Source organism: Hyaena hyaena, unplaced genomic scaffold (genome assembly GCF_003009895.1).
Source record: "Hyaena hyaena isolate Hyena2069 unplaced genomic scaffold, ASM300989v1 scaffold_254, whole genome shotgun sequence".
Taxonomy (NCBI): domain Eukaryota; kingdom Metazoa; phylum Chordata; class Mammalia; order Carnivora; family Hyaenidae; genus Hyaena; species Hyaena hyaena.
In genome coordinates, this window is record NW_024080890.1 from 1,180,399 (window position 1) to 1,202,730 (window position 22,332).

The following is a 22,332-nucleotide window of genomic DNA, read 5'->3' on the forward strand; positions in this document are numbered from 1 at the left end:
CCCTCCCCTGCTCGCGCTGTCTCTCTCTCTCTCTCTCTCTCTCTCTCTCTCCTAGAAATAAAAAAAAATAAAAAAATAAAGGAAGGACAGGAAAAATAAATAAATAAATAAAATAAAATAAAAATAAAAGAAGGACAGGCATAGTGCCTTTACATATGTGTCACGCACACAAATGAAAGAGAGGTTTGATGTCTGCAGGGCCAGGCCTCAGGCCTCAGCAGGTCTCACGGGCCACACGCCTGTGGGGCCGGTGTCACTGGTGCTCATGACACGGACCAGGGATGAAAGCGATCCCCGCTCACCAGAGCCTCCGAACAGACGCCCCTACCTCACTACAGTTACCCACACCTGAATGTGGACTCATGTATGAAGCTGACTCCACAAGGAAATGAACATGAACTTCAGTGTGAGGCATTCCTAGACACAATTTAAAGGATCAGGAACACGGGGCGCCTGGGTGGCTCAGCCGGTTAGGCGTCCGACTTCGGCTCAGGTCATGATCTCATGGTTTGTGGGTTCAAGCCCCATGTTGAGCTGTGTGCTGACAACTTGGAGCCTGGAGCCTGTTTCAGATTCTGCGTCTCCCTCTCTCTCTGACCCTCCCCTGCTTGTGCTCTGTCTCTCAAAAATAAATAAGCATTAAAAAAAACTGTTTTTTAAGGATTTGGAACTTTATTGTGGAGAGGTCCCAGTATTATTTGTGCTTCCTCCGGATTTATCATTTTGGATACAGTCTTTAATAGCCTCAACAACATCACCTAAACAGACAAAATTTATGACTTAAAGAAGACACTAAGACACTGACTGTATCAAAAATGTCTTAAAACTCAAGATTATTATTCAGGACATAAGAGTTTTTGGAAACGTGTCTCCTGGTCAGAGGCTGAAAGCGATGGTACTAAGCGCCATCTCGATTATCCAGGAAAGAGTGAGAAATGAGCTTCCAGTACGAGTTCCAAAGCCCCAGGACCACACTGCAGCTTGTCTGCTTTACTTGTCTCAATTCGTATACGATGTTCCTCATGAGGCTTGACATGTGCTCAGTGTTGCTTTTTTTGTGCAGGGCGAAAGCCACCATGGGCTCAACAACAGGCAAAGCGACAGCTGGCTGTGTGACCGGATCTCACGGGTGGCACCCATGGGTCCGAGAGGGCCAACAAGGCCACGTGAGGAGACAGAGCAGCCACTGGCCCTGCGGAGCTCCAGCAAAGCCAGGGACTGGGCAGGCGCAGGGTTATAAGCCTCGGAAATGGGCTGGAAGTTTGTTCAAGAGGCAGAGTAGGGGGAGCCCCCAAGCCCTCCCCGTCATCCTCTGCAGATGGAGCGATCTGCCCCCGCCCCGCAGGGGACCAGGGACACACTGAGCACAGCTGGAAGGGGACAGGTAGGGGCAAGGAGAGTGTCCCCACATCCCAGGAGACCCCAGCACATCCCCGCCTGCCACCAGGCCAGTGCCCCGAGCAGGAGACCTGACCGTCCTTCCTGGAGACGCCAAGTGAGGAAAACGCTCAGAGTCCAGCCTGCTGAGAAGCCGGCTTGTCAGGGCCTAGGCCTGGTGCACACCCAGTGGCTTTCTGGCCACTCAGGTTCCGAGGACAGCCAACTGTCCCCAAAGATTTGCAATCCTCTATCACTAGAGGGGACTGCGCTGAGCGGAATTAGGGTGAAAAAGACAAATATCTTATGACCTTACTCATACGAGGACTTTAAGATACAAAACAGATGAACGTAAGGGAAAGGAAGCAAAAATAATAAACAAACAGGGAGGGGGACAAAACATAAGAGACTCTTAAATATGGAGAACAGACAGGAGGTTACCAGAGGGGCTGTGCTAAATGAGTAAGGGGCTTAAGAAATCTACTCCTGAAATCATCACTGCACCATATGCTAACTAACCTGGGTGTAAATTTAAACATAAAACATAAAAATAAAAATAAATGAAAACCTCTATCACAAAAAGCAGACACCGAAGTGAATAAATGTTGAGGCAGCAGGAACAGAGAGAACACAGAAAGCGAAGACAACTTCAACCACCCTGGAACCAAAACCGGGAGCTTCAAGACAAAGCACAAAGGGCAGGGAAGAGTCTCAGAGATCCACGCCCTGCTGCAGACCTGACCCTCCGCGGGTGGACTGGGAGAGAAAGGGGAGTCTCTGAGAAAGTAGACGGCAGAGGCGCAAACACACAGAAGCCCACAGACTCTGTGCAGAAGGTCTGAGGCTCAACTCATAAAGGCTCTAGAAAGAGACCGCGTGCCGGAGCTGGGGCAGGGCCGTTTCAGAGCCTCCAGGGATGTGACCCAGGCTCGAGAACACGAGGTTTGGGGGCCATGCTGCAGCAGGCGGCTGACACAGCCTCAGCGACAACGCAGAGGAGAGAGGCAGCCGACAGGAGGAAGCAGAAGATGCGGGCCTCCTCCCCACGACAGCACGGCCCCCAGCTCCGGTGACCGCCATCTGCATCCTGGAACCGCGCTCACACCCAGACTGCATTGATGAGACCGATATAAAGCCCTCTCCAGGTTGGCACAGTCTCAACAAAATGCACCTCCCAGCACATTTTCTCCAGACGTGTCCAAAGTGGGGAGTAAGGCCAAGAAAGCGGAGGGCGTGGCTCCGGGAGAAGGGGCTCCTGCGGTGATATCAAAGGAAAGTTCAAGAACATGCCCTGAGCCGGGCAGGGAGAGAGACAAGCCCCGAGAGCAGGAGGCGGAGAGCTTCTGGGGGCCACGCAGCACTGATGTGCCTGCCGGCAGGCGGGGTACAAAGCAATCGCCGCGAGGGGGTCAGCCGCAGCCGCACGAGAACTGGGCAGGGGACGCGGCAATGCAGCGGTTAACTCGGGCAGAAGCAAACACGTGCCCCAGAAAAGCAGCGTGATCACAGTTACACACTCAGCTCGGCAAAGACCCGGACTGACACAGTCACAGTAATGTTAACGCTGAGAGGTGGGGCCCCAGGGCCAAGCACATGCGGCAGGTGGGGGAAGCCCGAGCGGGCAGGGCTCCTACCAAGACAGAAGGCCCAAAGCAGGTGCGTAGGGGTGACTTAATGTTAACAAATGGGGCGGAAAACAGCAGAAGAAACAGCTATACGATCAGAAAGCAGTTGCCTGACACGAGAGGGGGGAACAGGGGGGCAGGAAAGGTGATGGTTTGGCTCCAAGCCTGTCTGCACCCTTGACACTGGGCTGGGCCCGCAGCAACTTGATTTTTAGCAAAGCAAAATAAGTTAAAGAGTAAAAATGGAAGCAAAACACCTTGTCACAGGCCAATCGAGCAAAAACCTAAAACATACAAATAACGATTGTACAAATAAGATTCTCCTGGGAAAGGAGAGGAGATCACTGAAATCCCCTTGTTACTTCTCTTTTCTCAAAAAAAAAAAAAAATTGTTTTTAGAAGGAGAAACACCTTTCCACAGAGATGCCCCAGGAAGAGGAAGAGGCCAAATCCTGCCTCCTGCTGACGGGCACGAGGTCAGAATGTAGCCCACGGTGGCGAACTCGCTCCGGGGAAGGCACAGGGGAGCCTGGCGAGGGGTCAGCCCTGACGGCCACCGCACCACACCGAGATTCACCTGTGAGTCACGCTGGCCAGAGTGACCATGGGAGCCGTGAAAGCGACCAACCCCACCGTGACAGTTTCTGACACAAGAAGAGTCACTGTCATTGGTAAGTTGTCACCCTGATTACACGCAGCCCAGAATGAGCTAGCCCCACCCCCAAAAAAAAGAAAAAAAAAAAAAGGAAAAGAGCCCAGAGCAGCCCAAATAGCTACAATAAAAATCCTATGTACCACGTACAGGTTTATCCAAAGCACCTGCACCCAGGCCCTCGGTCAGTCTGGTCACTCTTCCCTTAGAAACGTGGGCAGCCCGTGTCTCTGGCTCCCTGGCCCTGCTGCGCCAGAAGCCACACACGGAGGGGTATGACGAGGAGGGGACGGGAGCATGGTGGGCGGCCGGGCCACAAGGACCAGAGCTGACGAAACAGCTCACAGGCAGCAAGAAACGGGGTGGCGCTCGCCAGCCCGCCTCATGGGGCTGGGGGGGCCTCACACACGTCCTGTGAGAAGGGGTTGAGCTGAAACACACACGTTTGCTAGTTAAATGCGTCCCCTCCGTCTATAAGAACATTCAGTTAAGTAGCGACTTCCTTCTTAAGCATCAGGACAAGCGAACCTCTACTCCAGAAGGCAGGCAGCTGCCTTGAAGGGGTCTTTCCCTAAAAGCAGTTCGCGTTGGGTCCAGGAGGCACCCTGCCGACCAGGCGCTGCCCGGGTTCACAGTGCGGTGTGTGGGGATCCGAGGGACAGTGCAGCCAGGGGTCAGCTCCTCTACCCCCGCCATGTGCCCAAATGACAAGGCCCCCAAGCCCAGCCCAGCCCTGTCCATGAAGTGAGAGGCAGTTGGCCCTGGATGGGCTGTGCCACCCGGGCCCCAGGCCCTGTCGCATCCGCTGTCTGATGAAGGAAAACGCTAACATCTCCAAGTCGCCAGTGCGGCTGCAGTCAGTGCAGGCCGAGGCCAAGGAGCTCCCGTAGAGAAGGAATCGATGTTCTTACGCAGGAGCTGATACCGGAAACATGGTCTTCCCGACTGAAAGCTGCCTTTAGGAACCGGGCTGCGGGTGGGCGCATGTGTGTCTCCATAGCTTAAAGGGGTCTGGCGGACCACCAAGTCCAGCCTCACCCACCACAAAGGCTCGGAGGGAGTGGGTCGGCCGCAAGGTCACAGCACGTGACAGCATTTCTCCCTGCTGCTTCTGCCCCTGAAGCTGGTGTTCCCCAGGAGGCAGGGGGCGGCCCTTCACTGGGCACCCTGGAGCGGGGGGAGGCCAGCCCTGGCGCACCTGCCCCTCAGTGCGCGGGTGTGAAGGAAGCGCCCCGGCCATCCCAGCGCCAGCCTGAAGCGGTGCTCTGGCCCCTCAGTGCTCCGCAGAAGGGCCTCGGCCCGGCAGGGTCTGAAGGACCCGCCTGGTGGGTCTGCCCTGAACCTCCACGGGCGTGGGAAGAGTGTGTCTACACTGCCTCAAGTCTCCGGATCCAGAGACAGCTACCCAACCCAGTGTTAACGGGGACACTGTGGCGGCTCAGGAGAAGGTGTGACGCATGACCTTTCTCCCGCTTCTCCAGGCTTTCTGAACTTAGCAACTTTTTCACAATACAGGAAATGGAGGGGACGGCGGAAACAGGGCTGACGTCGTGCTGACCTGGGGACTGCTCCCATGGGAGTTGGTGTCCGGCAGCCATCTTCAGGCTTGGGCCTGGCTCTCCTGTGCCCCCACCGGCCCCACTCGCGCCCACCTACCCCGGTGCTATCCCCCGCCCCCAGGAACGGCACACGCACCTGGGAGTTCTGGATCCTGATGGTGCCGGGCGACAGCGCTTGCGTCACCACCTGGCCTTGAGGAGTGACAACCGTGACGGGCTGGTACACTGTGCCACCTCGAGAAGGAAGAGATCAAAGTGCTCCTAAGTCTCCATGATCGACACCCAAATCCCCAAAAGACGCAATATACGTCGTGAAGGACAAACACCTCTAGCCCGATGAGGTTTTTAAATCACGTCAAATGATCAATGCCGGTGGACTTGGTGCCGTAAACTATTAAAACGGCTTCCCTGAACAAGCCGGGCGCCAGCGCCTGTGCTGAGGCATGGCCCTGCGGCACTGGGGGGCGGGGCGTGCTACCGGAGGGGTGCAGGGGGCGGGGCACCGGGCACCAGGCGGCCAGGTGCCCCATCGCGGAGGGCATGTCGGCCAGGGTAGATTCTGCAGTCCCCTTCCTTTCACTCACCCCTGTTTTCTACTTTCTCACAACCTGCACATATTACAGGGCTTGGCCAAGGCTGTTAAATATTTCTTATCATGGTATTTTGTGGATGAAACGTGCTTTCATCTTCCCGTGGAAGTTTCCCTTTACACTATCCGTGAGGGTTTGCAGGGCGAGTCTCTCCCCTCCCTGCACGCCCCAATTCCGTCTTCACGATGGTTTTGTGTTTGCGATGCCGGGTGGGCTGCAGGGACAGCGGACTCTGCCCCTCCTGCGGTGATTTCTATCAGTAACCCCAAGGCTCAGAGTGCACTTTACTCGTGGGTCAAATATGAGTGACACGACCTAAGGTTTCCCCGGTGCTGCTAGGAGTACAATTAAAAGCCATGCTATCTGCAAATTACGATTCATTTTTTGCTCTATATTTTCAACTCCCATATAAAATCTTTCTTCCCCAAATGTTTTGGTAGGGAAACACAATTTGCATAAAACATCGGTTACTGAGAATTAAAACAAGAGACAGGCATTCAAATCTAAGAGTTCTAGTTTTGCCACTCCTGTATCAGGAACCGATGTTGAGCGGAAATTTCACACTTCTCCGTTCTGACAGAAAGGACTCTTCAGCCAAAGCTCAAGGAAAGAGTGTCCTCTTCTCCGTCCACATACCTGCCACTGTTGCCATGGTGACGTTGCCCTGCTGCAGCGCGGACGCGGGCACCACGATTCCTTGGGGGCTGAGGGTGCCCGAGATGGCGCTCTGAATCTGCTGTGGGTCAGAAATGCACGGTGAGCAGAAACACAGAAGACGTGTTTATAACTTTAAAACAAGTGGCGTGATGGTATCGTGAGCGAAGGCAAAGAGCCTGAGACAGAGATGCGACTGGATGATGACCTTCCAGAAGGAGCGCCTTATGTGCCTACAAACGGAGGGATCCGAGACTGACTCGGCATTAAGTACGGCCGTCAGCACTGAGGCACCGGTTTCAATCCGGCCCCCCCACGGTCACCTCTCATCTCATCATATCACACACGCTTCAAGCCCTGGAGGCGTGACAAGGAAGGCCAGGGTGACCTAGCGCCACCACACCAAGCTCACTCTAGAGCTTTCTAGGAGCCACAGTCTCCCTACAGGATGAGCACCATCTCCCCAGAGGTCACGTCCCCCGCCAGCTCTGCACTCTTCACCGCAACACAGAGCATGCCTGAGCCCCTGGTGTTCGGGTCTGTGCAGAGCCATGTCTGGGCCTGGCCACAGCCGGTCCACACGAATGAGCGTAAAACCACATCAAGATCCCACCCATCTGAAGTCAGGTCCCAAGGGGCTGATGAATGCGTTCGCTGTGACGGCTGCAGGCAGAGGGCTGGGAAGGGAAGGGAGCTCTGCGCCTGGCATCGAGGCACAAGGCCTGGCCCACCACAGGCACCCAGGCCTCTGCGCGGTTAGACAGCATCGGTGGGAATGAATACCCAGAGACAACTACTCTGCAGGCTGCGCACCAATCTGAATGTGTGCCCAAGGGGTGCACATGCCGTCTGCCAGGGTAACTTGGTCAGAATAAAAATTAATTCATCCAAATCAATAATCCAAACTCCCACATCAAGAACCTAGAAAAATTGGAACAAAATGAAACCAAAGCAAGCAGAAGGAAGGGAATAAGAAAAATCAAAGCAGAAATCAATGAAATTGAAAACAGAAAAACACCAGAGACCAATCAATGAAAAAAAGCTGCTTTCCTGTAAAGATCAATACATTGACAAACCTCCTACGTCAGAAAAAAAAAGAGAGGTGACAGATCACCAGCACCAGGAATGAGACGGAGCGGGGGTGGGGGGTACGACGAGGTGGGCGTGCCACAGGGCGACAACTGGGCACTGGGCATACACACATCTGATGTCCTGGACAGAAGCTAAGATGAAACACACCATCTGAAGAGCCTGGTGACTGTTAAGGACATGGAATTCATAATTTTAAAACTCAAAAAAGAAATCTCCAGGTCAAGGTACCATCACTGGAGGATTCCATCAAGCATATAATGAAGATTTCACACCAACTCTACATGATCACTTCCAGAAAACAGAAAAGGAGGGAAACCCTTCATTGCATTTTATAAAGTTGCATCATCCTGATACCAAAACTTGACAAAGACCATAACAAAGTAGAAACCACAGACCAGTATCTTTCAATCAAGATGGACACACAAACACTTCACGACATAATAGCAAACAGAATTCGGGAACCTATATAAAAAGAAATACTGCACCGTGACCCAGTGGAATTTATTCCAGGAATGCAAGCTTTGTTCAGTATTCGAAAAATCATTAGTAATGTGATCTACCTCCATGGCAAAGGAGAAAGGAGAAAAATCACATAATCACATCAATTTGTGCAGGGAAAGCATGTGACAAAATTCAACATAATAAAAAAAAACTCTCAGAAAAAAACAGGAACAGTGAGCGGGGAACTTCCTCAACTTGATGAGAAGCACCTGGAAGAAACCTGCCACTAAAACTGCAATGAAAAGTGAAAGGCCGAGTGCCTCCCCCCACGAAAGACGGGGAACAAGGCAGGATGTGCGCGCTCCCGGATCGTACTCAAGATGGTACTGGGTGTTCTAGACAGTGCAGTAAGTAAGACAAGGAAATACGGAGCACACAGGTCAAGAAGGAAGGAGCAGACTGCTCCTATCTGCAGATGACACAACTGAATAGACCGAAAATCCCAAGGAATCCACGAGAAGGACCTCCTAGAACTAGTAAGTGAGTTCAGCAAGGTTGCAGGATAGAAGATAAACATACAAAAATCACCTGTAGTGCTAAATACTAGCAGGGACCCAGAAGTTAAAAATCAAATACCATTTATAATTGTTCAAAAAACCACTCAGGTGTAATTCTAAAAACACATTTGCAGGACTTACAAGACAAAACTACAAGACACTGATGAAAAAGAAACCACAGAAGAGAAAATAAGTGGAGAGACACACCAGGCCCGTGGCCCGGAAGAGGCAGCAGAGGAGAGACGTCAGTTCTCCCCGGAACGCTACACGAGCTGAATGCAACTCCTCAAAATCTCAGTTGTGTGCCTACTGTTTTGTGGATGCAGACACGATTACTTCTAAGTTCACATGGAGAGCGGCCAGAAAAACTCACATCACTTTGAAAAAGAAGAACAAGGTGGGACGACATGGTCTATCCAAGTCTGAGACTTTTCAAAGCTGCAGGACCCAAGGCTACTGGGTGGGAAACACAGGCCACGGCGACAGAGCAGGGAGCCCGGAAACAGACACAAACAGACCGACGCGGTGACAGCGTCACAACAGCGATTCAGAGGAGGAACCTGAACAAATCGTGCTAGGGCGCTGAACCCACCTCCACCTCCACCGTCACGCTTCGTACAAAAGTCAACTCAAAATGCATCACGGGAGGCGCCTGGGTGGCTCCGTCAGTTAAGCGTCCAACTTCAGCTCAGGTCATGATCTCGCAGTTCGTGGGTTCCAGACCCACGTCGGGCTCTGTGCTGACAGCTCGGAGCCTGGAGCCTGTTTCAGATTCTGTGTCTCCCTCTCTCTCTGACCCTCCCCTGCTCACACTGTCTCTCTCTCTCTCAGAAATAAATAAAACATTTAAAAAAAATTTTTTTTTAAATGGGTCACAGATCTGAATATAAAATACACACTTTCAGAAAAAGAATGAGAGAAAAATCTTGGGGCTCTAGGGCTCGGCAGAGTACTTAGACTTAACACCAGAAGCACAGCTCCTTTTTTTTTTTTTAAATGTTTTATTTATTTCTAGGAGAGAGAGAGAGAGAGAGAGAGACAGCGTGAGCAGGGGAGAGTCAGAGAGAGAGGGAGTCACAGACTGAGACAGGCTCCAGGCTCTGAGCTGTGAGCACAGAGCCCGACGCGGGGCTCGAACCCACGAACCGCGAGATCATGACCTAAGCGAAAGTCGGACACTTAACCGACTAAGCCACCCAGGCGCCCCGAGAAGCACAGCTCCTTAAAGGACAAGTTGATAAATGGGACTTGATTGAAATGTAAAATGTTTGCTCTGCAGAAGAGCCTGTTAAGAGGGTGAAAGAGTCAGCTATGGACTTGGGAGAAAATATTCACAAACCATATAGCCAGTAAGACCTGTCCCTAGAATATTCTCAAAACAACAGTTCAAGAAAATCTAGAAAATGGGCAAGACATGAGCAGGCGTTCTACCCAAGAGGACCTGCAGATGGCAACCAAGCCCAGGAAGAGAAGGCAACACGGGTGGCCATCAGGGAGGTGCAATGACGGCCACACGATGTCACTGCTCAGGTACAAGAGTGCTTCGACGTGGGTGAGCCTTGAGGCCACTGCGCTCTATAAAGTAAGGCAAACACAAAAGGACAAATACGGTAGGACCCCCCCCAACATAAGGCCTCAGACGAATCAAGTTTGTAGACACAAAAAGTAGAACGGTAGGAGCCAGGGACTGGGGAGGTGGGGGAAGGGCGAGTTAGCAGTTAACTGGGACAGGGCTCCAGTTTAAGAAGATGCGAAGCTCCCAAGATGGAGGGCGGGGAAGGCAGCACAACCGTGTGGCTGTGCTTCATGCCAGAGCTGCGCATTGAAAAATGGTTAAGATGAGGGGCGCCTGTGGGGCTCAGTCGGTTAAGCATCCGACTTCGGCTCAGGTCATGATCTCACGGTTTTTGAGTTCAAGCCCCACGTCAGGCTCTGTGCTGACAGCTGGGAGCCTGGAGCTGCTTCAGATTCTGTCTCTCCCCCTCTCTCTGCCCCTCCCCTACTCGTGCTCTGTCTCTGTCTCAAAAATAAATAAAACACTAAAAACGCTCTAAGGGTTAAGACAGTGCATTTACGACACGTGCACCTTACCACAATTTTAAGAAATAATAAATAAAAACCATATTTTAAGGAAGGAGGAAGGAAGTGAACGGTACTCTGTCCTCCAGGAAGATGGGATCCCCGGGGTGGGACACAGATCAAGGCGTCGCTGCAGGGGCTGTGGGACGCCCCCAGGACCAATCTTTTGGGCCCAAGGGAAGTCACGGCCAGCCCAGGCCAGGTTCACAGATCTATGGGCCCCTCTGTGCAGGGCGGCCGGGAGAAGCCCAGACATTCCGGAAGGGCTGCTGATCTCAGGAAGGAGTCCATGTCGCCCTGCAGATGGTCCGGGACCAGGGAGCAGAGAGGGACCCCAACATAAATACCTGGGATGGGACGGGGGAGTACGGGCTCCCGGGTTCCCCACTCAGGAGGGTCTCGCTGTTCATCTTCGTTTTTAGACACGCGATGTAGCGGCTGCAGAAGTCTTTGCAGAGCTCATTCACCTTCTCCAGCTCAAGGAGATGAATACGCAGCACATGGATTGCTTTCACCATCTAGAAGCAGAGGAAACGAAGGCCCTCAGACGCGCAGACGGTAGCGTCACGCTACGTCATCCTTATCGATGCAGAACCACTGAGTGATGGTCTGACGGCCTGGTGCCACGACCGTGTGGCTGATGGGGACAGAAGGGGGCAGACCTTTCCTAGGCCAGCACATCTGGTGTGCGGGGGCGCAGATGGTTACCGGGCCGCCCTGCCGGGGGGGGGGGGGGGGGGACAGCAGGGCGCAGCCCCGGCCACCGACCCACCGCACACCAGGCGAGGCACTTACCCCCGCTCCGCTCCTGTTTCTTCATCTACAGATGGGGAGGCTCTTCGTTTGGAGAAAGCTCGACTGACCGACTCTGCCTTTTACGGATTGAGCTTTTGGCGCCAGGCCTAACAGCTCCCCGCCTAGCGCCTGATCAGCCCTTTTAAGATCTTCCCAAAGGTCTTACGGTGACTTTGTTAAGTCACTAAGTTCTGGAGTCGCCTGTCCCAGGCGGGCAGGGAATGGTCTCTGATAACGGAACCACCACCACAAGCACCACTTGCCCGTGAATCCACAACCCCGAGCCCGGCCCTTCCCCATGGCCCGGGTGGCATAGTTCACACACGTTTGTGGACCGACCCAACCACTCAGTCAATAATGAGAGTGACCAGGCACCGAGCTCTGCCAGGCCCTGCGCTCGGACACCCGTCAGGAGAGCCCGGGGGTGCTCAGGGGTACCCGCTGCCCACGCACCAACGGCTCTACGGCAGACATTCAGGGCCGGAGGGAGCTTCTGAGTCTCATCCCAAGAGGGCGGGCACTGTTTGTCCCATTTCAAAGATGAGGAGACTGACTCATTACAAAATCTACCAGGCAGGAAGGGCTGAATGTATAATGAGAAACTTAAAGAACAACAAAGATCCGGGCAATTTAGTCAGGAAAAAGTCTTCTAAAGGTGCTCATCAGCTGCTAAGGGCCCTGACTGCGGTTTGGACTGGTTTTGGGCAGAAAGGCCCAGGGCAGCAGGGCGGAGCGCAGGAGCTCTGTGAAGCCGGCCTTGCTCTGCGCTCACGAGCCTCCCCAAGTGCGCGCACAGCCCTGCCTCCTGGCCTCCAGACCGAGCGTGTCTCAGAGAAGAAGGTCGTGTGCGGGCATCGGGCTCTGTGCTGACAGCTCAGAGTCTGGAGCCTGTTTCAGATTCTGTGTCTCCCTCCGTCTCTGCCCCTCCCCTGTTCACCCTGTCTCTCTCTCTCTCTCTCTCTCAGAAATAAATAAAAATATTTTAAAAAAATGTTTAGGACCGAACGGGATCCCCAGGCCACAGGCTCCTTGAGGTGCAGGCTCAGGTCATCTCCCTTGGTTCTTACGGTGGAGGTCAGCGGAAAAGGCGGGACGACATGGGGACATGTAGGTCACACAGCAGGAAGTTGTTCCGGGAGCTGTGTGATGCTCCCCTTAGCGGAACTACATTCTAAAGTCCCAATTGGAAGTTTAAAATTTATCAGGCATATTTTAAATTTGGAATAAATAAAAAAGAAGAATAAAACGTTTACTTTACTTACTAAATTGTCAGTTTCCGGATCTTCACAAAAGAAGGGTTTTCCTTCTTTCTCTTGCTTCCTTACAAAATTTTCAATATCTACGTCAAAACTGGCAGAAGTCGTGCCTTCTGAGCCCTGCGTAGACTGTTCACATTTTTCAAACAACAAAGCTAATAATGGAAACAGTGGATGCCTGGAGGGGAAAAAAATTTTAATGTATTTTCTACATTTTCACGAGAATATTTTAGTACGTGCGTATGCATTGGTTTACAGACCAGCTTTGCTGAGGGACAGTTCACACACTACACAATTCATCCACTCTAAAGTGCGCTATTCAATAGCGTTTACTACACCCACAACCAAGCCTAATTTTGTAACATTCTCATCATCCCCCAAAGAAACCCTATAGCCATTAGCAGCCAGTCTCCATGTTCCCCCAAACCCCAGTCCCAAGCCACTGCTAACCTAGTGTCTGTCCCTATGGATTTGCCACTTCCAGACATTTCATATAAATGGAATCACAGAGCACATGCCCTTTGGCATCTAGCCTCTTTCATGAGTGATCCTGTTTTCAAGGATCATCAACGCTATACCCGGAATCGGTACTTCATGCCTTTTTATGGCTGAATAATAATCCAGTGTGGACAGACCAGTTCTACAAGTTTAAATTTTACGTGGAGATCTCTGCTCCATTTTGAGTAAACCTCTGTATAAAATGTGAGGTGAGGTCAAGCATCTTCTTTCAGCATATGAATATCTAAGCTGTTCCAACACCATTTGTCAGAAAGTCTGCCTCTACTTCACCAAACTGTTTGCACCTTTGTCAAAGGTCAAATAAATTATGTTTCTGTACGTCTACTTCTGGACTATCACTGACGCTGATCCTAGCCCTTCACCACCATCGCAACGTCCTCATTATTGTAACGCCAGAGTCAGTCTTGAAATTCAAGTTTATTCTTCTTTTTCAACACTGCTTTAGCTGGTCTAGTTTTTTCACCTTCCATATAAGATTTAGAATTAGCTTGTCTGTATGTACAAAAATATCCTGCTAAGACTTTAATTGGGATTGTGTTAAATCTACAGATCGATTTCAGGAGAAATGACATCTTTGCTACACTGAGTCTTCCTACCCATGAACATGGTATGTCCCACCACTTAGGTTTTCTCTGATTGCTTGTGTCAGCTTTTTATAGTTTTCAGCATAAAGTTTCTGTGTTTTGCTTGATTTGCACCTTTTTTGGTGCAAATGGTTATAAATGGTGTTGTCTTTCTAATTTCCATTTCCAATTGCATATTACTGGCGTAGAAATAGGATTTGTTTCTGTGTGTTGTCCTTGTAATCTGTGACCTTATTAAGCTCAGTCAGTTCTGGAAGTGTTTTAGTGGCGTCTTTGTGATTTTCTATGTAGAAGATCATGTGGTTTGTGCCCAAATCCAGTTTTATTTCCTCCTTCCTAATCTGGGATGCCTTTTCTTTCTTCCTCTAGCCTTACTGCGCTGGCTCCGACTTCCATCACAGTACTGAACGGGAAGAGGCACAGTGGATATCTGCCTCCTTCCCAGACTTAGAGGAAACAGTCTTTGGCCATTAAGCATGATGAGAACAACTGATTTTTTGATGTTGCCCTTCATCGGGTTAGGAAAGTTTCCCTCTGTTACCACTTTGCTGGCAGCTTTTAACCATAATTAGCTGTTGACTTTTGTCAAATGCTTTTCTGTGTCACCTGATGTGATCACGTTGTGGGTCTCACTGGTTGACTTTGACTAGTGAATCAGTCTTGAGTTCCTGGGATAAACTGCACTTGGTTTTATACGTCACTGGATTTGATTTGTTAATATCGTATTAATGGTTTTGACGTTTAAGTTCATGAGGTACCCTGGTGTATACTTTTCTTTTTTTATATTGTCTTTCGCTTTAGTATCCGAGTGATGGTCAATTCATAAAATGAGCTGGAAAGCATTCCCTCCTCCTTTTTCTGGAAGAGACTGTGTAAGACTTGCTGTTTTCTTCTTCAGTATATCTTTGGTAGGATTCTCCAATAAAATGGTGTGAGCCTGAAGATTTCTTTTTGTGGGGTTGACTAAAATGTACATTTACATTCTAAAACTTTTTGTTTAAGGTATTGGTTTAAGGTAATAATAGCCTAATTTGAGAACCTTCTCACCCCGGTGGTTACCACACCGTACCTACTACTCTGCCCAGCCGACAGCTCTAGCTTTCCATTTCGCAAGGTTCTCTGCTCCCGCCACTCCTGCTAAAACCCACGCGTGTCACATCTCACCGCTACCTATAAATGGCCTGCTTGTCTGCGTCCATTGGCGTCTGGGAGCCCGCGGGGGGAGGGCTCACTCCTTCCACATCACGTTCAGAGCAGTTGGGATCTTGCTCCGTTTTTAACTCTGTTACTACTTGCATCTGTGAAAGGAGGAGAATTTTTGTTACTAAACACAAAGTAAACTGCTACTAAGTGTTCTATCCTCAAACAGAAAGGCAACGGGAATGGTAAATTGCTAGACCGTTGGATGACTGGCAGGAATACATAAAAAATGCTACCAAAAAACTCCTTTGAATTTAATACGTTCTGAAAATGGCTAAAATAAAAGCTCAGTTTCCAGTTCATCTTGAAAATGGGGGCCAATATCTGAGAAAATGCTTGTGATTTTCAAAGATACTCCACCTGCACAGCGCTGAGGGGAAGGGACACGTGAATAATCACACTGTGTCCCTTCTTGCCCTGGATCCTCACACCGAGTAACATCGCAGCAAAAGGGAGAAACACATAGTCCAAACTCTTCCTCACTTTTCACAAAAACAACTCAAACGCTACGTGCTAGGTGCTATGTGCTACATAGTCATGGCAGGGCTGACATTCTCCCCTATCTACTCTTAAATTCCAGGAATAAATAAGCTATCAACATTTTGTGAAAAAAAAAGTCACTGTATTCAGAAAGTAAAGACCGGCTGTGTTTGAAGAAATAGCATTAAACATAAGAGGAAGCATTCTAGATATTTTCATTTAAATTGCTTTAAACTAGCTATTTGGCTTGTAACTTAGGTGAAAAGTATTTAAATCCTTAAACATAAAGAATTCCGTTTACAAGGGCGCCTGGGGGGCTCAGTCGGTTAAGCGTCCGACTTCAGCTCAGGTCATGATCTCACAGTTCGTGGGTTCGAGCCCCGCGTCGGGGTTGACAGCTCAGAGCCTGGAACCTGCTTCCGATTCTGTGTCTCCGTCTCTCTCTGACCCTCCCCTGCTCATGCTGTCTCTCTCTCAAAAAAAAAAAAAAAAAAAAAATTAAAAATTAAAAAAAAAAAAGATTTCCATTTACAGAAAAAAATCCCGAATTGCTGCAGTAAACTTGTAATTACCCATAAGCAGATTACCAGCCCCCTTCAGCTGCTTCGGCACCAGAACCCACCTGCCCTGCGGCAACCTGGTGTGACTCCGCGCCTCGAGGCAGTAGCTTGGTGGGGGTGCCTGGGAAGGGGCTTGATCCCAGGCAGGGAGAGAGCCTGCCCTGTGCACCCCCCCGAGAGCCGAGGGTAGATCCCTGTAAGGTCTCCCCTTCAGCCCAGATGTGCAGGGAGACCTCTGTCCCACGGCCTTCGGGTAGGGATGGCGCAGCGCGCCTGGGAAATTGTTTCTCTCTCTGAAAACACAAAGCACTGAGGCAACTAACAAGCCCAATCAAACCCACCCTTTCTGGGGGGAAATCTGACAGTACTGTAAACATGTCTCAGAAGGTTTATTTTGGTCTTTGGGTTTTTTTGTTTGTTTTGTGTGTGTGTGTGTGTGTGTGTGTGTGTGTCTAATGATCATGAATAAAGAGAAACCTAAATGCCCAAGCTTGGAGACATGTCTGCACTGTAGGATAGCACACGTGTCACCTAACGCTCACAAGGTTTCCAGGTCTCTGGAAAGTGCTCAGCTGTTAAAAGTGAGGCTCCGTCCCTCCCCGCGCCTGGCACCGCACAGGACGTGACCGCATCAGGGCACCAAGGCACGACCCTCTGGACAGGAGATGCCAGCAGGTGACCAGTGCCGCAAAGGAGAACCAGGTGGCGAGCGGGGAGGGGCAGGCAGGGGGGGCTTCACGGGAAGGACTTGGCAGAGACGTGCAGGGAGGAGGGCGCTGGCCCGGCTGCTGCCTGACGGAAGGGCCAGGGCCAGGGCCGCAGGGTGGGGAGGCCCAGGAAAGAGGCGCAGAGGTGAGTGCGAGGTGACGCCGGGTCCCCCGGGCAGAGCTCAGCAGTGGGAGCGGAAGGGACAACAACCGCAGCTTGGCGTTCCGGAAACAAAACCGCCTGGAAGTAGCAAAGGGCTTCCAGGAGCAGAGAGCCAGCCGGAGGGGGAGCCCCTGCCTCAGTTCCTTAAGACGCTTGGACACAGAAACAGTTTGGAAAAGCCCATGAAAACCAAGCGTGTGCAGCAGGAGCCACACCGGAATGGCCCGAGACCGGCCAGCACGACACGAGGGAGGCAGCCTCGGGTCCTGGCCACCCAGCTGGGGCCTCACGGAGGCAGGGCTGCGGCCCCAGCTGGGAGAGGCCAGCGGCCGGGAGCAGCTGGCCCAACAGGCAGGGGGACCAGAGGGCCCGGGGGCGTCACCTCCTGACGTGCTGCACGGCCTTCCGTGGAACGAGCTCCGGGGCTCCAGAGTGAGACTGGGAACGGCCCCCATTCTGAGCACACAGAGCGTCCCAACCGCTCAGCTGTCCCAAGAGAGGCTGCCCTTGCTCCAGCCCCACTTCCCTCCCCCTCCACCCGAGTCCTTCAGGGCCCCCCAGTCCTTCAGGGCCCCCCTGTCCTTCAGGGCCCCCCAGTCCTTCAGTGCAACCCCCAGTCCTTCAGGGCCCCCCAGTCCTTCAGGGCCCCCCCAGTCCTTCAGGGCAACCCCCAGTCCTTCAGGGTCCCCCCAGTCCTTCAGGGCACCCCCCAGTCCTTCAGGGTCCCCCCCAGTCCTTCAGGGCACCCCCCAGTCCTTCAGGGCCCCCCAGTCCTTCAGGGCACACAACACAAACACCCACAGCTACAAAAGCAGACCAAGTCCACGGACAGCAGGAGGGCAGCTGAGAAGCCACCCACATGACATCAGAGCCAGCTGTCCAGGCATGGCTGTGCCACGTGAGCAGACAGCACAGTGACCGCGCCACACAGCCATCGCAACGGTCCCCTCTGCCACTCATCCAGCTGTCATCAGCATCACCCCTCTTTCCTTTAAACCCACAATCCTCGCGAACACGGACACGAAAAAGGGAAATCCCCAGTACACCGTGACTCCGGGGAGTCCAAGTGACTGGCGAGCCGGTATCACTTGAGGAAGTGGCTTGAATCGCTCCACAGCTGGCCTTTCTGGGCACCAACGTGAGTAAACGCAGAGAACACTTAAAACTGAACCTGCGACTTGAGGGACACGGAGCTGCAGCTAGGCAAGCACCGGCCCGCTGGCGGCGCCGACAGGGCGGAATAAAGCCCGAGCTCTCACTTGTTGCCCGTCTTGATAGCTGTCTATGCTCAAGGTCTGTGTAGCCATCATGGTTAACGAGTTTTATAATAAAACATCAAATCATCTTGAGTCAAAAGCAAATGGCGTCTGGGGAAACAAAAGCAGAAAAGCGTCAGTTAGTAACAGCAGAGCACTCTGGGCCCCCCTCATTCCACAGCCTCCGTATACTTTTTAAAACTACGTATTTGCACACGGGGAAGAAAACACCAGCCTGACGCTGTCACAGCCAACCCCGCCCAGCCCCGCCCCGCTTATGTAGCGGTCACGTATTTGCACTTGCAACGGGCCCGGCTTGTTCTGTTTCTAGCCGTCTGGATGTGTCCATCCGCTCACCCAGCGAGCATCTAGGAACCGTCCACACATGTGGGACACGGTTCTGGGCCCTGGGGCACAGCAGGAGTAGCTGAGGCTCGGCTTTCCTGGGCATGGTGCGGAGGGGGGCACACGCGCGGACAGGGGTTGCAGGGCCAGCCCCCCAGCCGTGTGACAGGGCAGCGCCCCGGGCAGGGTGCCCCGGACACAGAGCCCAGCGACTGGGGGTCCAGGAGACGGGGTCTCAGACGGTAACGGTGAAGGGCACTCGCCTAACGTCTGTGTGTAACACAAAGCTGGAAACAAGGGATCATTTACTTGACAACAACGTAAAGCTGCAAAGCGAGACTCGTGACAGTGGGGGCGCCAAGACCCACAACGGGCCACGGGAGCCAGGGGCGTCCCGGGGCCACCTAAGGGGCTCCAGCGGCCTGCACTGTGCTGAGGAGGTCACGAGGTCAAGGACAGTTATTCCACTTGCTCTGCCCGAGCTCAACCGCTGAAGGTCACCAGGGAGCAGCGATGCTCGTGGGAAAAGATCCAGAAGACCAGCAAGCGGGGGAGGAGTGAGAAGCACGACCCAAGGCGCAGCCAGAAGGACCCGGGTGCCCGGCCCGCAATGGGCAGCTTCTCCTGTGGGGCGGCTCGACCCCCAGGAGCCCGAGTAACAGGGCCAAGGGCCTCCCCCTTCCCCCCTGCCCAGGGAGCCAGCATGAGGTGGGGGCTAACAGCGTGACCTCATGAAAAGCCAAGGGGCAAACGAGGTTACCCTCCTTCCATCAGCAAATGCTTCTGTCTCACTGTCCCGTGCGCTGGCGGAGTGTGGGTGCAGGGCGGACAGGCCCAGACCGGCCACCGTGCATGGGCGGGAGGGGGGCAGAACCTGGTCACCGTGCACACAGGTGTCAGGAAGTGATGAGGGAGGGCGACCAGGTAGGGACAGAGATTACTTGGGGAAGGGGGGCCGCTACAGGTGCCCGTGGGAGACCCCCGGAGGTGGGGGGGCAGGAAGGAGCCGCGGCGCAGAGTCTGGCAGACGGCTAGCATGGCGGGGCAGCATGGCAACGGGGAAGATGGGGGGTGGGGGGGGCACAGGATCAGGTGCCACAGACTCTCATGGGTCACGGGGGACAGGGACCCACGGGAAGGTCTGAGCAGCAGGGTGGCGACTCGGCATAAGGACAGGTGTGCAGCCACGGACAGGCCGGGGTCACGGGGTTCCCACCTGAGCGACAGGCCGAGCAGAGCCACATGTCCCAGGACAGAGCAGATGGAGAAGAGCGGGCTCCGGGGCCTGTGAGGAGACAGAAAGAGGCGGGACATTTTAGGTTTGCGATGCGGCTCCTGCAGCCTCAGAACAAATGAGTCTGTGCCCAAAACACAGACTTGGGCTGGGGGAAAGGGGGGGAGACTTGGGGAGCTCGGGTCATGGTCTTGTGGTTTGTGGGTTCGACCCCCGCGTCGGGCTCTGTGCTGACAGCTTGGAGCCTGGAGCTGCTTCCCATTCTGTGTCTCCCTCTCTCTCTGCCCCTCCCCCCCTGTCTTGTGTTCTCTGTCTCAAAAAATAAACACAACATTAAAAAAAAATTGAAAAAACAGGGGCGCCTGGGTGGCTCAGTTGGTTAAGCGTCCGACTTTCGCTTAGGTCATGATCTCACGGTTCGTGGGTTCGAGCCCCGCGTCGGGCTCTGTGCTGACTGCCAGCTCAGAGCCTGGAGCCTGTTTCAGAGTCTGTGACTCCCTCTCTCTCTGACCGTCCCCTGCTCATGCTGTCTCTCTCTCTCTCTGTCCTAGAAATAAATTAAAAAAAAAAAAAAAAAACAGTGGGAGTAGGGAGAAGACCTGAGGCATACAGAGGGGACGCCATGTGGAGACAGTGACACTGGAGGGTCACAGCCACAAGCCGAGAATGCCCGGAGCCGCCAGGAGCTGGAGGGGCAGGAGGGACCCCAGCCCCACCCCGAGCCCCCAGACTTCAGGTTGACTTCACAGCTGCAGGAAAAGGTGTTTCTGTTGTTTTCACCTACCCGGGGGCGGGGCTTAGTTTCGGCGGGACACTGGGACAGGCTGGGGAGCCCCCAGACGGGGACAGTCCACCCGGGAGGGGGCGGTGGGGATCTGGGTCACCAGCCCGGAACGGAGCAGCGGCCGGCGGACAAGGACAGAACCAAGAGACGGCACTGACGTCAGTGGAGGAGGCGGGAGGAGGGGGCGTCAGTGCAGCTGAGCAGGGGTGTGTCCACGTGCCGGGGAGGGAGAGCCTGGCCAGGGCAGGCAGGAGAGAAGGGCGGGATGTGGAAGCCCCAGGCTAGACAGACAACTCCCGTGGGGCCATGACTAAAGTTGCCCCTGTGCCCCCGGCACCCCACTCCCGACGCGCGGGCACGCCCGTCACTCCGCACCCCCCCCACCCGACGGTCTCTGCCTTGACCAAAGGCTGGCCCTCCTCCTAGCGCCTTGCCCTCCCCTCCACCCCAGGGCACCGCCCCAACCTCAGCCACCGGGAGGGGCTCAGGCCGAACCTCTGGTCTTACCCTCCTCCCCTCCACTGCCCGCCTTTCGGAAACGCACTTCCGGCAAAAAAACCCGTGCAGATCAAGTCCCCCGGCTGCAGCGCCCAGGCCAGTCCGCACAGAGCTGTGCCCGCTGTGAGAGAGCCCCCCCCCCCCCCCCCCCCCGCACACGGCCTCCCCCGGGCCTGGCCGGCTCTCGAACACGCCCCGCCGCCGCCCCATCTCCCGGGGCCTGGCCCCGCCTGCTGTGTGCATCCCTCCTGGGGCCTCCCGTCCACCCCAGGCTCAGCCCTGCAGGGCCTCGTGGTTTCTTCCCCTACACGGTAAGGGCTGACGAGGGCTCCGTGCTGCTGTGTCCCCACCAACCAGCACAGGGTCTGGTCACGACGCGGTGCGCTTACCGCGGACAGGGCGTGTGTCAGGCACACCAGTGCCACCAGCTCCACGGGCCTGATACCCACTTCTCCTTGCTGAGCGTTTCAGCCTTTTCTCATTTCTGTTACTGTCGATTCTGTGGCTGCTGGAACGACAGCTCCGAGGCCAGACTGTGGCAGCGTCCGCCACAGGAGCAGTGGCCACGGCTCACGGCGCTGCTCCAACGGGGCCCGAAGGACGGCTCTGCGGGAGGATCCGAGTCCTCGGTGCACTTCCCGCCAGCCAGTCCGTGCCAGAGCCGCCCTCCCTCGGTGAGCATCGGCGGAACAGGCAGATCTGAGAGCGAGTCCCTGATGACACGGCTTCCCCTCCCCAGCCGCGGAGACATAGGGGGACGGTATCCATGCCAGGGCCTCTGTTTGGGGTTTCATTTAACCCCACACAAACACGGCGAGGGGGTGCAAGCGCCACCTCCCAGCCGAGCCCACCGAGACCAGAAGACTCGCCCGGCAGGTGTCGGGACCGACACAGGCGGGGCCCGGGGGCCCAGGGGCCCATCTCAGAGCTGCCCCGCGGGGCTGGAGGCTCCCCTCCGCGTCCCCAGCCATCTGGGCGGTGGGTGCTACTCAAGATGGAAGACGAGGTAGTTCAGGAACCTGGATGGAAGGACAGCTAACCTGAAAGAGACACAACTGTCCTCTCTGCAGATGCGTCGGCCGCCAGGCCAGGCGGGCAGCGAGTGCTGCCGTGGGCTGTCCCCGTCAACGCCCCCGACGCGCCTGTGCCAGGACGCGGTCCACGCCGCGCTTGCCCCGCAGGGTGCAGCCCCACACGGGCGTGCGGTGAGGAACGCCGGGTGGGAAAAGTCTGCACATGTTCGTTCATCGGCGTCAGGACAGGCACTGGCTCTGTGTGGTTGTGCCATATTCCAACCAGAGGGGGCAGGGCTCGCGTGGGCTCCA

At 54.0% G+C, this 22,332-nt stretch overlaps 1 protein-coding gene across 6 annotated transcripts in view; it reads right to left on the minus strand.

Annotated features, from left to right (window-relative positions):
* PKNOX1 (PBX/knotted 1 homeobox 1) overlaps window positions 1–22,332 on the minus strand; it is a 63,830-nt gene that overhangs the window by 20,639 nt on the left and 20,859 nt on the right. For 2 of the 6 annotated variants that reach the window (XM_039245420.1, XM_039245415.1), the window contains exons 2-8: window positions 19,708–19,776; window positions 18,150–18,257; window positions 14,951–15,078; window positions 12,684–12,855; window positions 10,974–11,144; window positions 6,440–6,539; window positions 5,350–5,447 (exon numbers count right to left, since the gene is read on the minus strand). In XM_039245420.1, the coding sequence (XP_039101351.1) occupies window positions 5,350–5,447; window positions 6,440–6,539; window positions 10,974–11,144; window positions 12,684–12,855; window positions 14,951–15,078; window positions 18,150–18,200 (720 nt within the window). In that variant the 5' untranslated portion in view covers window positions 18,201–18,257; window positions 19,708–19,776. The other 4 variants (XM_039245416.1, XM_039245417.1, XM_039245419.1 and 1 more) reach the window with 4 other exon arrangements.